Below are 14,588 nucleotides of genomic sequence, written 5' to 3' on the forward strand. Positions count from 1 at the left end.
GGGGGAGGGTTATAGTAGACAGGAGAAGACAGGACTAGAGGTTCTGGGGGGAGGGGTATAGTAGACTGGAGAAGACAGGACTAGAGGTTCTGGGCGGTGGTATAGTAGACTGGAGAAGACAGGACTAGAGGTTCTGGGGGGAGGGGTATAGTAGACTGGAGAAGACAAGACTAGAGGTTCTGGGCGGTGGTATAGTAGACGGGAGAAGACAGGACTAGAGGTTCTGGGGGGGTTATAGTAGACAGGAGAAGACAGGACTAGAGGTTCTGGGGGGTGGTATAGTAGACTGGAGAAGACAGGACTAGAGGTTCTGGGGGGTGGTATAGTAGACTGGAGAAGACAGGACTAGAGGTTCTGGGGGGTGGTATAGTAGACTGGAGAAGACAGGACTAGAGGTTCTGGGGGGAGGGGTATAGTAGACTGGAGAAGACAGGACTAGAGGTGCTGGGGGGTGGTATAGTAGACTGGAGAAGACAGGACTAGAGGTTCTGGGCGGTGGTATAGTAGACGGGAGAAGACAGGACTAGAGGTTCTGGGGGGAGGGGTATAGTAGACTGGAGAAGACAGGACTAGAGGTTCTGGGCGGTGGTATAGTAGACGGGAGAAGACAGGACTAGAGGTTCTGGGGGGGTATAGTAGACGGGAGAAGACAAGACGAGAGGTTCTGGGCGGTGGTATAGTAGACTGGAGAAGACAGGACTAGAGGTTCTGGGGGGTGGTATAGTAGACGGGAGAAGACAGGACTAGAGGTTCTGGGGGGGGTATAGTAGACGGGAGAAGACAGAACTAGAGGTTCTGGTGGATGGTATAGTAGACTGGAGAAGACAGGACTAGAGGTTCTGGGCGGTGGTATAGTAGACTGGAGAAGACAGGACTAGAGGTTCTGGGCGGTGGTATAGTAGACTGGAGAAGACAGGACTAGAGGTTCTGGGGGGAGGGGTATAGTAGACAGGAGAAGACAGGACTAGAGGTTCTGGTGGATGGTATAGTAGACGGGAGAAGACAGGACTAGAGGTTCTGGGGGGTGGTATAGTAGACTGGAGAAGACAGGACTAGAGGTTCTGGGCGGTGGTATAGTAGACGGGAGAAGACAGGACTAGAGGTTCTGGGGGGGTTATAGTAGACAGGAGAAGACAGGACTAGAGGTTCTGGGGGGTGGTATAGTAGACGGGAGAAGACAGGACTAGAGGTTCTGGGGGAGGGGTATAGTAGACTGGAGAAGACAGGACTAGAGGTTCTGGGCGGTGGTATAGTAGACAGGAGAAGACAGGACTAGAGGTTCTGGGGGGGTGGTATAGTAGACTGGAGAAGACAGAACTAGAGGTTCTGGGGGGGTGGTATAGTAGACTGGAGAAGACAGGACTAGAGGTTCTGGGCGGTGGTATAGTAGACAGGAGAAGACATGACTAGAGGTTCTGGGGGGGTGGTATAGTAGACTGGAGAAGACAGGACTAGAGGTTCTGGTGGATGGTATAGTAGACTGGAGAAGACAGGACTAGAGGTTCTGGGGGGGGTATAGTAGACGGGAGAAGACAGGACTAGAGGTTCTGGGGGGTGGTATAGTAGACTGGAGAAGACAGGACTAGAGGTTCTGGTGGATGGTATAGTAGACTGGAGAAGACAGGACTAGAGGTTCTGGGGGTTAGTAGACGGTAGACAGGACTAGAGGTTCTGGGGGGTGGTATAGTAGACTGGAGAAGACAGGACTAGAGGTTCTGGGGTGGTATAGTAGACTGGAGAAGACAGGACTAGAGGTTCTGGTGGATGGTATAGTAGACTGGAGAAGACAGGACTAGAGGTTCTGGGGGGTGGTATAGTAGACAGGAGAAGACAGGACTAGAGGTTCTGGGGGGTGGTATAGTAGACTGGAGAAGACAGGACTAGAGGTTCTGGGGGAGGGGTATAGTAGACTGGAGAAGACAGGACTAGAGGTTCTGGGCGGTGGTATAGTAGACTGGAGAAGACAGGACTAGAGGTTCTGGGGGGAGGGGTATAGTAGACAGGAGAAGACAGGACTAGAGGTTCTGGTGGATGGTATAGTAGACGGGAGAAGACAGGACTAGAGGTTCTGGGGGGTGGTATAGTAGACTGGAGAAGACAGGACTAGAGGTTCTGGGGGGGGTTATAGTAGACAGGAGAAGACAGGACTAGAGGTTCTGGGGGGTGGTATAGTAGACGGGAGAAGACAGGACTAGAGGTTCTGGGGGAGGGGTATAGTAGACTGGAGAAGACAGGACTAGAGGTTCTGGGCGGTGGTATAGTAGACGGGAGAAGACAGGACTAGAGGTTCTGGGGGGGTTATAGTAGACAGGAGAAGACAGGACTAGAGGTTCTGGGGGGTGGTATAGTAGACGGGAGAAGACAGGACTAGAGGTTCTGGGGGGTGGTATAGTAGACGGGAGAAGACAGGACTAGAGGTTCTGGGGAGGGGTATAGTAGACTGGAGAAGACAGGACTAGAGGTTCTGGGCGGTGGTATAGTAGACAGGAGAAGACAGGACTAGAGGTTCTGGGGGGTGGTATAGTAGACTGGAGAAGACAGGACTAGAGGTTCTGGGGGGGTGGTATAGTAGACTGGAGAAGACAGGACTAGAGGTTCTGGGGGGGTGGTATAGTAGACTGGAGAAGACAGGACTAGAGGTTCTGGGGTGGTATAGTAGACTGGAGAAGACAGGACTAGAGGTTCTGGGGGGGTGGTATAGTAGACTGGAGAAGACAGGACTAGAGGTTCTGGGGGGTGGTATAGTAGACTGGAGAAGACAGGACTAGAGGTTCTGGGGGGTGGTATAGTAGACTGGAGAAGACAGGACTAGAGGTTCTGGGGGGGGTATAGTAGACTGGAGAAGACAGGACTAGAGGTTCTGGGCGGTGGTATAGTAGACATGGAGAAGACAGGACTAGAGGTTCTGGGGGGGTGGTATAGTAGACTGGAGAAGACAGGACTAGAGGTTCTGGTGGATGGTATAGTAGACTGGAGAAGACAGGACTAGAGGTTCTGGGGGGGTATAGTAGACGGGAGAAGACAGGACTAGAGGTTCTGGGGGTGGTATAGTAGACTGGAGAAGACAGGACTAGAGGTTCTGGGGGTGGTATAGTAGACTGGAGAAGACAGGACTAGAGGTTCTGGTGGATGGTATAGTAGACTGGAGAAGACAGGACTAGAGGTTCTGGGGGGTGGTATAGTAGACAGGAGAAGACAGGACTAGAGGTTCTGGGGGGTGGTATAGTAGACTGGAGAAGACAGGACTAGAGGTTCTGGGGGGAGGGGTATAGTAGACTGGAGAAGACAGGACTAGAGGTGCTGGGGGGTGGTATAGTAGACTGGAGAAGACAGGACTAGAGGTTCTGGGCGGTGGTATAGTAGACAGGAGAAGACAGGACTAGAGGTTCTGGTGGATGGTATAGTAGACAGGAGAAGACAGGACTAGAGGTTCTGGTGGATGGTATAGTAGACAGGAGAAGACAGGACTAGAGGTTCTGGGGGGGGTATAGTAGACGGGAGAAGACAGGACTAGAGGTTCTGGTGGATGGTATAGTAGACGGGAGAAGACAGGACTAGAGGTTCTGGTGGATGGTATAGTAGACAGGAGAAGACAGGACTAGAGGTTCTGGGCGGTGGTATAGTAGACAGGAGAAGACAGGACTAGAGGTTCTGGGGGGAGGGGTATAGTAGACTGGAGAAGACAGGACTAGAGGTTCCTGGGGGGAGGGTATAGTAGACTGGAGAAGACATGACTAGAGGTTCTGGTGGATGGTATAGTAGACGGGAGAAGACAGGACTAGAGGTTCTGGGCGGTGGTATAGTAGACTGGAGAAGACAGGACTAGAGGTTCTGGGGCGGTGGTATAGTAGACAGGAGAAGACAGGACTAGAGGTTCTGGTGGATGGTATAGTAGACTGGAGAAGACAGGACTAGAGGTTCTGGGGGGGTGGTATAGTAGACTGGAGAAGACAGGACTAGAGGTTCTGGGCGGTGGTATAGTAGACAGGAGAAGACAGGACTAGAGGTTCTGGGGGGAGGGGTATAGTAGACTGGAGAAGACAGGACTAGAGGTTCTGGGGGGAGGGGTATAGTAGACTGGAGAAGACAGGACTAGAGGTTCTGGTGGATGGTATAGTAGACGGGAGAACACAGGACTAGAGGTTCTGGGCGGTGGTATAGTAGACTGGAGAAGACAGGAGTAGAGGTTCTGGGGGGGGTATAGTAGACTGGAGAAGACAGGAGTAGAGGTTCTGGGGGGGGTATAGTAGACGGGAGAAGACAGGACAAGAGGTTCTGGGGGGAGGGGTATAGTAGACTGGAGAAGACAGGACTAGAGGTTCTGGGGGGTGGTATAGTAGACTGGAGAAGACAGGACGAGAGGTTCTGGGGGGGGTATTGTAGACGGGAGAAGACAGGACTAGAGGTTCTGGTGGATGGTATAGTAGACTGGAGAAGACAGGACTAGAGGTTCTGGGGGGGGTTATAGTAGACTGGAGAAGACAGGACTAGAGGTTCTGGGGGGTGGTATAGTAGACTGGAGAAGACAGGACTAGAGGTTCTGGGGGGTGGTATAGTAGACTGGAGAAGACAGGACTAGAGGTTCTGGGCGGTGGTATAGTAGACTGGAGAAGACAGGACTAGAGGTTCTGGGGGGGGTTATAGTAGACTGGAGAAGACAGGACTAGAAGTTCTGGGGGGTGGTATAGTAGACTGGAGAAGACAGGACTAGAGGTTCTGGTGGATGGTATAGTAGACTGGAGAAGACAGGACTAGAGGTTCTGGTGGCTGGTATAGTAGACGGGAGAAGACAGGACTAGAGGTTCTGGGGGGGGTTATAGTAGACTGGAGAAGACAGGACTAGAGGTTCTGGGGGGTGGTATAGTAGACTGGAGAAGACAGGACTAGAGGTTCTGGTGGATGGTATAGTAGACTGGAGAAGACAGGACTAGAGGTTCTGGGCGGTGGTATAGTAGACTGGAGAAGACAGGACTAGAGGTTCTGGGGGGGTGGTATAGTAGACTGGAGAAGACAGGACTAGAGGTTCTGGGCGGTGGTATAGTAGACTGGAGAAGACAGGACTAGAGGTTCTGGGGGGGGTTATAGTAGACTGGAGAAGACAGGACTAGAAGTTCTGGGGGGTGGTATAGTAGACTGGAGAAGACAGGACTAGAGGTTCTGGTGGATGGTATAGTAGACTGGAGAAGACAGGACTAGAGGTTCTGGTGGCTGGTATAGTAGACGGGAGAAGACAGGACTAGAGGTTCTGGGGGGGGTTATAGTAGACTGGAGAAGACAGGACTAGAGGTTCTGGGGGGTGGTATAGTAGACTGGAGAAGACAGGACTAGAGGTTCTGGTGGATGGTATAGTAGACTGGAGAAGACAGGACTAGAGGTTCTGGGCGGTGGTATAGTAGACAGGAGAAGACAGGACTAGAGGTTCTGGGGGGTGGTATAGTAGACTGGAGAAGACAGGACTAGAGGTTCTGGGGGGTGGTATAGTAGACTGGAGAAGACAGGACTAGAGGTTCTGGTGGATGGTATAGTAGACTGGAGAAGACAGGACTAGAGGTTCTGGGCGGTGGTATAGTAGACAGGAGAAGACAGGACTAGAGGTTCTGGGGGGGTGGTATAGTAGACGGGAGAAGACAGGACTAGAGGTTCTGGGGGGGGTATAGTAGACAGGAGAAGACAGGACTAGAGGTTCTGGGGGGGGGTGGTATAGTAGACTGGAGAAGACAGGACTAGAGGTTCTGGGCGGTGGTATAGTAGACTGGAGAAGACAGGACTAGAGGTTCTGGGGGGGTGGTATAGTAGACTGGAGAAGACAGGACTAGAGGTTCTGGGGGGGGTATAGTAGACTGGAGAAGACAGGACTAGAGGTGCTGGGGGGTGGTATAGTAGACTGGAGAAGACAGGACTAGAGGTTCTGGGGGGGGTATAGTAGACAGGAGAAGACAGGACTAGAGGTTCTGGGGGGTGGTATAGTAGACTGGAGACGAAAGGACTAGAGGTTCTGGGGGAGGGGTATAGTAGACTGGAGAAGACAGGACTAGAGGTTCTGGGGGGAGGGGTATAGTAGACAGGAGAAGACAGGACTAGAGGTTCTGGGGGGTGGTATAGTAGACAGGAGAAGACAGGACTAGAGGTTCTGGGGGGAGGGGTATAGTAGACTGGAGAAGACAGGACTAGAGGTTCTGGGGGGAGGGGTATAGTAGACAGGAGAAGACAGGACTAGAGGTTCTGGTGGATGGTATAGTAGACGGGAGAAGACAGGACTAGAGGTGCTGGGGGGTGGTATAGTAGACAGGAGAAGACAGGACTAGAGATACAATTATTGGTGGGGTATAGTAGACAGGAGAATACAGGATTAGAGATACAGTACTTGGTGGGCTATAGTAGACTGGAGAAGACAGGACTAGAGGAACTGGGGTAGTAGACTGGAGAAGACAGGACTAGAGGAACTGGGGTAGTAGACTGGAGAAGACAGGATTAGAGATACAGTACTTGGTGGGGTATAGTAGACTGGAGAAGACAGAACTAGAGGTGCTGGGGTAGTAGACTGGAGAAGACAGGATTAGAGGAACTGGGGTAGTAGACTGGAGAAGACATGACTAGAAGTGCTGGGGGAGTAGAGGCTAGTAAAGGCTATGGGAGTAGAGAATAACAAAGACTATTAGAGGATAGTAGAAGCTAGAGACTAGTAGAGGCTGGTAATGTTTAGAGGCTATGGGGGTAGAGGCTTACATGTAGAGGATGTGGGAGTAGCGGTGAGTAGAGACTATTATAGGCTAGTAGAGACTAATATAGGCTAGTAGAGCCTATTAGAGAATATTAGAGGCTAGTAGAAGCCCTTAGAGGCTAGTAGAAGATATTAGACGCTAATATACTGTGGGCTAGTAGAGAATAGTAGAGGATATTAGAGGATAGTGAAGGCTAATATACTGTAGGCTTTTATAGGCTATTAGAGGCTATTAGAGGCAAGAAGAGAATAGTAGAGGCTAATTGAGGCTAGTAGATACTAATTTAGGCTAGTAGAGACTAATATAGGCCAGTAGAGCCTATTAGAGATATTAGAGGTTAGTAGCAGATATTAGAGGCTAGTAGAATATATTAGAGGCTAATAAACTGTGGGATAGTAGAGGCTATAAGAGGCTATTAGAGTCTAATATAGTCTAGTAGAGACTAATATAGGCTAGTAGGGACTAATATAGGCTAGTAGAGACGAATATAGGCTAGTAGAGGGTATGAAAGGCTAGTAGAGGCTAGTAGAAGCTCGTAGAGTATATTAGAGGCTATACGAGACTAGTAGAGTCTAGTAGAGGATATTAGAGACTTGTGGAGGCTACTATACTGTAGGGTATTAGAGGCTATTAGAAACTAGTAGAGGCTTGAAGAGGCTAGTAGAGGCTAATATAGGCTAGTAGAGACTAATATACTGTAGACTAGTAGAGGCTAGTAGATACTAATATAGACTAGTAGAGACTAATATAGGCTAGTAGAGACTAATATAGGCCAGTAAAGACTAATATAGGCTAGTAGAGACTATTATACTGTAGACTAGTAGAGGCTAGTATAGCCTAACAGAGGCTAGTAGAGACTAATATAGGCTAGTAGAGACTAAAAGAGGCTAGTAGAGACTAATATAGGCTAGTAGAGACGAATATACTGTATGCTAGTAGAGGTTACATAGAGGCTGGTAGAGACTAGTAGAGACTAATTCAGGCTAATAGAGACTAATATACTGTAGGCTAGTTGAGGTTATTAGAGAATATTAGAAGCTAGTAGAGTCTAGTAGAGGCCATTAGAGGCTAGTAAAGACTAGTATTGGCTAGTAGAGACTAATATAAGCTAGTAGGGACTAATATTTGGGAGTAAAGTCTAATTTAAGCTAGTAGAGAATTATATCGATGAGTAGAGACTAATATACTGTAGGCTAGAATAGCCTATTAGAGGTTATTAGAGGCTAGTAGAGCCAAATATACTGAAGGCTTGTAGAGGCTATTAGATATTAGTAGAGTCTATTAGAATCTAGTAGAGGCTAATATACTGAATGCTAGTAGAGGCTAGAATAGACTAGTAGAGAATATTAGAGGCTAGTAGAGCCTATTAGAGTCTAGTAGAGCCTATTAGAGTCTAGTAGAGCCTAATATAGGCTAGTAGAGGCTAGTAGAAGCTAGTAGAGACTGGTAGAGGATATTAGAGGCTAGTGGAGAATAATACACTGTAGGCTATTAGAGTCTAGTAGAGCCTATTAGAGTCTAGTAGAGCCTAATATAGGCTAGTAGAGGCTAGTAGAAGCTAGTAGAGACTGGTAGAGGATATTAGAGGCTAGTGGAGAATAATACACTGTAGGCTATTAGAGTCTAGTAGAGGTTAGAAGAGGCTAGTAGAGGCTAATATAGGCTAGTAGAGACTAATATAGGCCAGTAGAGACTAATATAGGCCAGTAAGGACTAATATACTGTAGACTACTATAGGCTAATAGAGCCTACATAGAGACCATTAGAGGCTAGTAGAGGATATTAGAGGCTAGTTCAGGCTAATATACTGTAAGCTATTACAGGTTATTAGAGCCTAGTAGAGGCTAGAAAGGCTATTAGAGGCTAATATAGGCTAGTAGCGGATAATATAGGCCAGTAGAGGCTAATAGAGAATATTAGAGACTAGTAGAAGACATTACAGGCTAGTAGAGGATAGTAGAAGCAAATTTACTGTGGGCTAGTAGAGACTAATATAGGATAGTAGAGACTAATTTAGGCAAGTAGAGGCTATTAGAGGATAGTAGAGGCTAGTAGGGACTAATATAGGCTATTAGAGACTTATATCTGTATCAGTAGAGACTTATATCTTTAAAGGATCTGCCGAAATGTTTGCAACCCCCTTTTACTAGCCTGTTCAACCTGTCTTTCGTATGGTCTGAGATTCCCAAAGATTGGAAAGCTGCCGCGGTCATCCCCCTCTTCAAAGGTGGAGAAACTCTAGACCCACACTGCTACAGACCTAATTCTATCCTACCCTGCCTTTCTAAGGTCAACAAAAGCCAAGTTAACAAACAGATTAACGACCATTTCGAATCCCACCGTACCTTCTCCGCTATGCAACCTGGTTTCAGAGCTGGTCATGGGTGCACCTCAGCCACGCTCAAGGTCCTAAACGATATCATAACCTCCATTGATAAGAGACAATGCTGTGCAGCTGTATTCATCGACCTGGCCAAGGCTTTCAACTCTGTCAATCACCACATTCTTATCGGCAGACTCAACAGCCTTGGTTTCTCAAATGACTGCCTCGCCTGGTCCACCAACTACTTCTTTGATAGTATACATCAACGATGTCGCTCCTGCTGCTGGTGATTCTCTGATCCACCTCTACGCAGACGACACCATTCTGTATACTTCTGGCCCTTTTTTGGATACTGTGTTAACTAACCTCCAGACGAGCTTCAATGCCATACCACACTCCTTCCGTGGCCTCCAACTTCTCTTAAATGCAAGTAAAACTAAATGCATGCTCTTCAACCGATTGCTGCCCGCACCTGCCCGCCCGTCCAGCATCACTACTCTGGACGGTTCTGACTTAGAATATGTGGACATATACAAATACCTAGGTGTCTGGTTAGACTGTAAACTCTCATTCCAGATTCACATTAAGCATCTCCAATCCAAAATTAAATCTAGAATTGGCTTCCTATTTTGCAACAAAGCCTCCTTCACTCATGCTGCCAAACATACCCTCGTAAAACTGACCATCCTACTGATCCTCGATTTCGGCAATGTCATTTACAAAATAGCCTCCAACACTCTACTCAGCAAATTGGATGCAGTCTATCACAGTGCCATCCGTTTTGTTACCAAAGCCCCATATACTACCCACCACTTCTCGTTGGCTGGCCCTCACTTCATGCTCGTCGCCAAACCGACTGGCTCTAGGTCATCTATAAGTCTTTGCTAGATAAAGCCCCGCCTTATCTCAGCTCACTGGTCAGCTTTGCAACCCCTGGAGCTGAGCTGAGCAGCTCACTGCTCACTGGTCACCATAGCAGCACCCACCCGGAGCACGCGCTCCAGCAGGTATATTTCACTGGTCATCCCCAAAGCCAATTCCTCCTTTGGCCGTCTTTCCTTCCAGGTCTCTGCTGCCAATGACTGGAACAAACTGCAAAAATCACTGAAGCTGGAGACTCATATCTCCCTCACTAACTTTAAGCACCAGCTGTCAGAACAGCTCACAGATCACTGCACCTGTACATAGCCCATCTGTAAATAGCCCATTCAACTACCTCATCCCCATACTATGTTTATTTATTTATCTTGCTCTTTTGCACCCCATTACCTCTACTTGCACATTCATCTTCTGCACATCTATCACTCCAGTGTTTAATTGCTATATTGTAATTACTTCACCACCATGGCCTATTTATTGCCTATAACGTACCTCATTTGCACACACTGTATATATACTTTTTCTACTGTATTATTGACTGTATGTTTGTTTATTCCATGTGTAACTCTGTGTTGTTGTATGTGTCGACCTGCTTTGCTTTATCTTGGCCAGGTCGCAGTTGTAAATGACAACTTGTTCTCAACTAGCCTACCTGGTGAAATAAATAAAATAAAAATATCGGTGAGTAGAGCCTAATTTAGGCTAGTAGAGACTAAGTTACTGTAGACTAGTAGAGGCTAGTAGAGGCTATTAGAGGCTAATAGAAGCTAGATGCTATGGGATTAGAGGCTGGAAAAGACTTTGAGGACAGAAACAGACACTGAAATGATAATGACTAGAAGGAGAGAAGAGGGTGGATCTCTTTCTGGAAGTGGTGTAGTTTCAATTACATTTGGCTGGAGAAAACCAAGTCAACACTCAGGACTGATATCTTTCTCTCTCTCTCTCTCTCTCTCTCTCTCTCTCTCTCTCTCTCTCTCTCTCTCTGTCTCTCTGTCTCTCTCTCTCTCTCTCTCTCTGTCTCTCTCTGTCTCTCTCTGTCTCTGTCTCTCTCTCTCTGTCTCTCTCTGTCTCTGTCTCTCTCTCTCTGTCTCTCTCTGTCTCTCTCTGTCTCTCTCTGTCTCTCTCTCTCTCTCTCTCTCCCTCTCTCCTTCTCTCCCCCTCTCCCTCCCCATCCCTCTCCAGGTTGCAGGGGTTCATACAGTAGTCAGCATAGCCACTGTGGTCCAGACCTGCGTCCCCTAGGATCCTCTGACCACCAAATAGAGCCACCCTACGAGGACAGAGTCAACCTCTATCACAAAGGACCTATGAGGGGACTGGGTAACAATACTGGTAAGACTATGGATATATGCACAAATGCACACACACACGCACAGACATGCACGTGCACACAAACACACGCACACACAGATGCACACACATCTGTATTCAGTACACAAACTTACAGAAATGATAAAAATACAGAAACAGACAGGCACATACTCTCTGTTGTTATCATCTGTGCATAGTCACTTTAATAACTCTACCTACATGTACATATTACCTCAACTAACCGGTGCCCCCGCTCATTGACTCTGCATCGGTAACCCCTGGAATTTAGTCTTGCTATTGTTATTTTACTGCTGCTATTTAATTACTTGTTACTTTTATCTCTTGTTCTTATCTGTATTTTTTTTAAACTGCTTTGTTGGTTCGGGGCTCGTGAGGAAGCATTTCACTGTGAGGTCTACACCTGTTGTATTCGGCGCATGTGACTAATAACATTTGATTTGATTTGACATATAAACAGACAGACACATAAATACACATGTATAATTCATACATTTATTTTTCTTTATTTTCTCTTTCTTCTTCTTTTTTTTTGTGTAGTTGTATTGTTCTTTAGTTGTAGTGTTCCTAGGTTTTTTTTCCTGTGTTGCTGTTCCTGTTCATTAGTGTCCGTTAGTATTCTGTATTTTGTCAAGTTTTGTGTGGACTCTAGAAAGCGTACATGGTTCTGCAGTAGATAGCAGCCGTTTTACGGGCTCCTCACATATTCTGCTGTTTTGTGTGTTTTTTACCCTGATCTTAACTTTTATGTACATAATGTCTCCGCCATCATTTCCTATGACCGAAAACAGCTTCTGGACATCAGAAAAAGCGATCACTAACCTCACTTTTGGACAAAAATGTCTACTTCAACGTGTCGGCATCTCTGGACATTCTTCTTACTCCGGACCAGGCACTATTCCCTGGGACTGGAAAGAAAAAGCAGGGGTGAAAGAGAGGCAGGGGAGCCGGCACCCTGATGAGACCGCCATTGCATTCTGTTCTATTGGCTAACGTGCATTTACTGGAGAACAAACCGTATATGCTCTGTTCGAGACTATCCTATCAACGGGACCTTAAAAACTGTAATATCCTGTGTTTTCTCTGAGTCGTGGCTGAACGAGGCCATGGATATATACGTCTCGCTAGTTTTTCTATGCATTGTCAAGACCGGATAGCAGACTTGGGTAGACTAAGGGAGGAGGGGTGTGTCTCTTTGGTAACAACAGCTGGTGCACAATCTCTAAAGTTAAGGAAGTCTCAAGTTTTTGCTCGCCTGAGTTGGAATACCCCATAATATTTTACAGACCATTTACCAAGAAAGTTTTCATCTCTATTTTTCATAGCTGTTTATTCTCCACCATAACCGACACTGGCACTAAGACCGCACTCCAATAGCTGTATAGTGCGATAAGAAAAAAAGAAAATGCACATTCATAGGTGGTGTTTGTCGTAGCCTGTGATTTTAATGCAGGGTAACTGAAATCTGTTTCATGTCATTTTTACCAGCATGTCACCTGTGCAACTAGAGCCGACAAAACTCTAGATAACGTTTACTACTACGCCTGCTCTGACGCGCGACGGATGTGGCAGGGTTTGAAAACTATCACGGATTACAAAGGGAAACAGCCTTCAGAAGCACAGCGCCTACTAGACCTAAATGCCTTCAATGCTCGCTTCAAGGCAAGCAACACTGAACCATGCATGAGAGCACCAGCTGTTCCGGACAACTGTGGCTTTTGTGAGTAAGACCTTTGAACAAGTTAACAGCAGGACCCGTACTCAGATCATGCAATCTTCACTGATATTTTCAACCTATCCCTGACCCGGTCTGTAATACCAACTTGTTTCAAGTGGACCACCATAGTCCCCATGCCCAAGAATGCCAATGTAACCTGCCTAAATGACTATCGTCCCGTAGCATTCACATCTATACCCATGAAATACTTTGAAAGGATGGTCATGGCTCACATCAACATCATCATCCCAGACACACTGGACCCACTCCAATCCGCATACTACCCCAACAGATCCACAGATGATGCAATATCTATTGCACTCCACACTGCCCTCAACCACTTGGACTAAAGGAATACCTATGTAAGAATGCTGTTCGTTGACTACAGCTCAGCATTCCCCTCCAAGCTCATCACCAAGCTAAGGACCCAGCGACTGCAACTAGATCCTGGACTTACTGACGAGATGCCCCCAGGCGGCGAGGGTAGGCAGCAACACTTCTGCCACGTTGACCATCAACAAGGGGTCCCCTCAGGGGTGTGTGATTAGTACTCCTGTACTCCCTGTTCACCCACGACTGCGTGGCTGCGCGCGACTCCAACACTATCATTTAGTTTGTTAACAACACGATGGTGGTAGTATGATGAGGCAGCCTACAGGGAGGAGGTCAGAGACCTGGCAGTGTGGTGCCAGGACAAAAACCTCTTGCGCAACGTCAGCAAGACAAAGGAGCTGATCGTGGACTACAGGAAAAGGAGGGGAGTGCACGCCCCCATGCACATTGATGGGGCTGTAGTGGAGCTTCAAGTTCCTCTGTGTCCACATCACTAAGAAATGAACATGGTCCACACACACCCCACACACACCCACACAGTTTTGAAAAGGGCACAGCAGTGCCTCATCCCCCTCAGGAGCCTGAAAATATTTGACCTGGGCCCTCAGATCTTTAAAAAGTTATACAGCAGCACCATTGAGAGCATCTTGACTGGCTGCATCACCGCTTGGTATGTCAACGGCAAGGCACCCAACCTCAAGGCGCTACAGATGGTGGTGAGTACGGCCCAGGCCATCACTGGGGCTGAGCTCCCTGCCATCCAGAACCTCTTTACAAGGCGGTGTCAGGGGAAGGCCCAAAAAATTGTCAAAGACTCCGGCCACCCAAGCCATAAACTGTTTGCTCTGTTACAGCACGGCAAGCGGTACCAACAAGACCCTGAACAGCTTCTACCCCCCAAGCCATAAGACTGCTAAACAAGGCTGATAAATAGCTAATCAAATGGCTACACACACACACACACACACACACACACACACACACACACACACACACACACACACACACACACACACACACACACACACACACACACACACACTAACACACACACACACACTTTCACACTCACCACATAAGCTGCTGCTACAGCTCAGTCTATTATCTATCCTGTTGCCTAGTCACTTTACCCTATACAGTATGTACACAGCGAATGGGGATGCGACATATATGATGAGATAGACATGTAAAGAGAGGTTTTCCCTCCAACACTAACCTCCAGTCTTCTTCAATAGAGGCTCATTGGTCTTATCTAGATATGGGTTTAGGTACGGTGTCGAAA

General features: G+C 47.4%; 1 protein-coding gene across 1 annotated transcript in view; it reads left to right on the forward strand.

Annotated features, from left to right (window-relative positions):
* LOC120050489 (catenin delta-2-like) overlaps nucleotides 1-14,588 on the forward strand; it is a 363,309-nt gene that overhangs the window by 106,961 nt on the left and 241,760 nt on the right. Inside the window, exon 10 of the mRNA XM_038997076.1 lies at nucleotides 11,110-11,268. Within this exon, the coding sequence (XP_038853004.1) occupies nucleotides 11,110-11,268 (159 nt within the window). The remainder of the gene's footprint in view (nucleotides 1-11,109; nucleotides 11,269-14,588) is intronic.

This window comes from Salvelinus namaycush, chromosome 7, assembly GCF_016432855.1.
Source record: "Salvelinus namaycush isolate Seneca chromosome 7, SaNama_1.0, whole genome shotgun sequence".
NCBI lineage: Eukaryota > Metazoa > Chordata > Actinopteri > Salmoniformes > Salmonidae > Salvelinus > Salvelinus namaycush.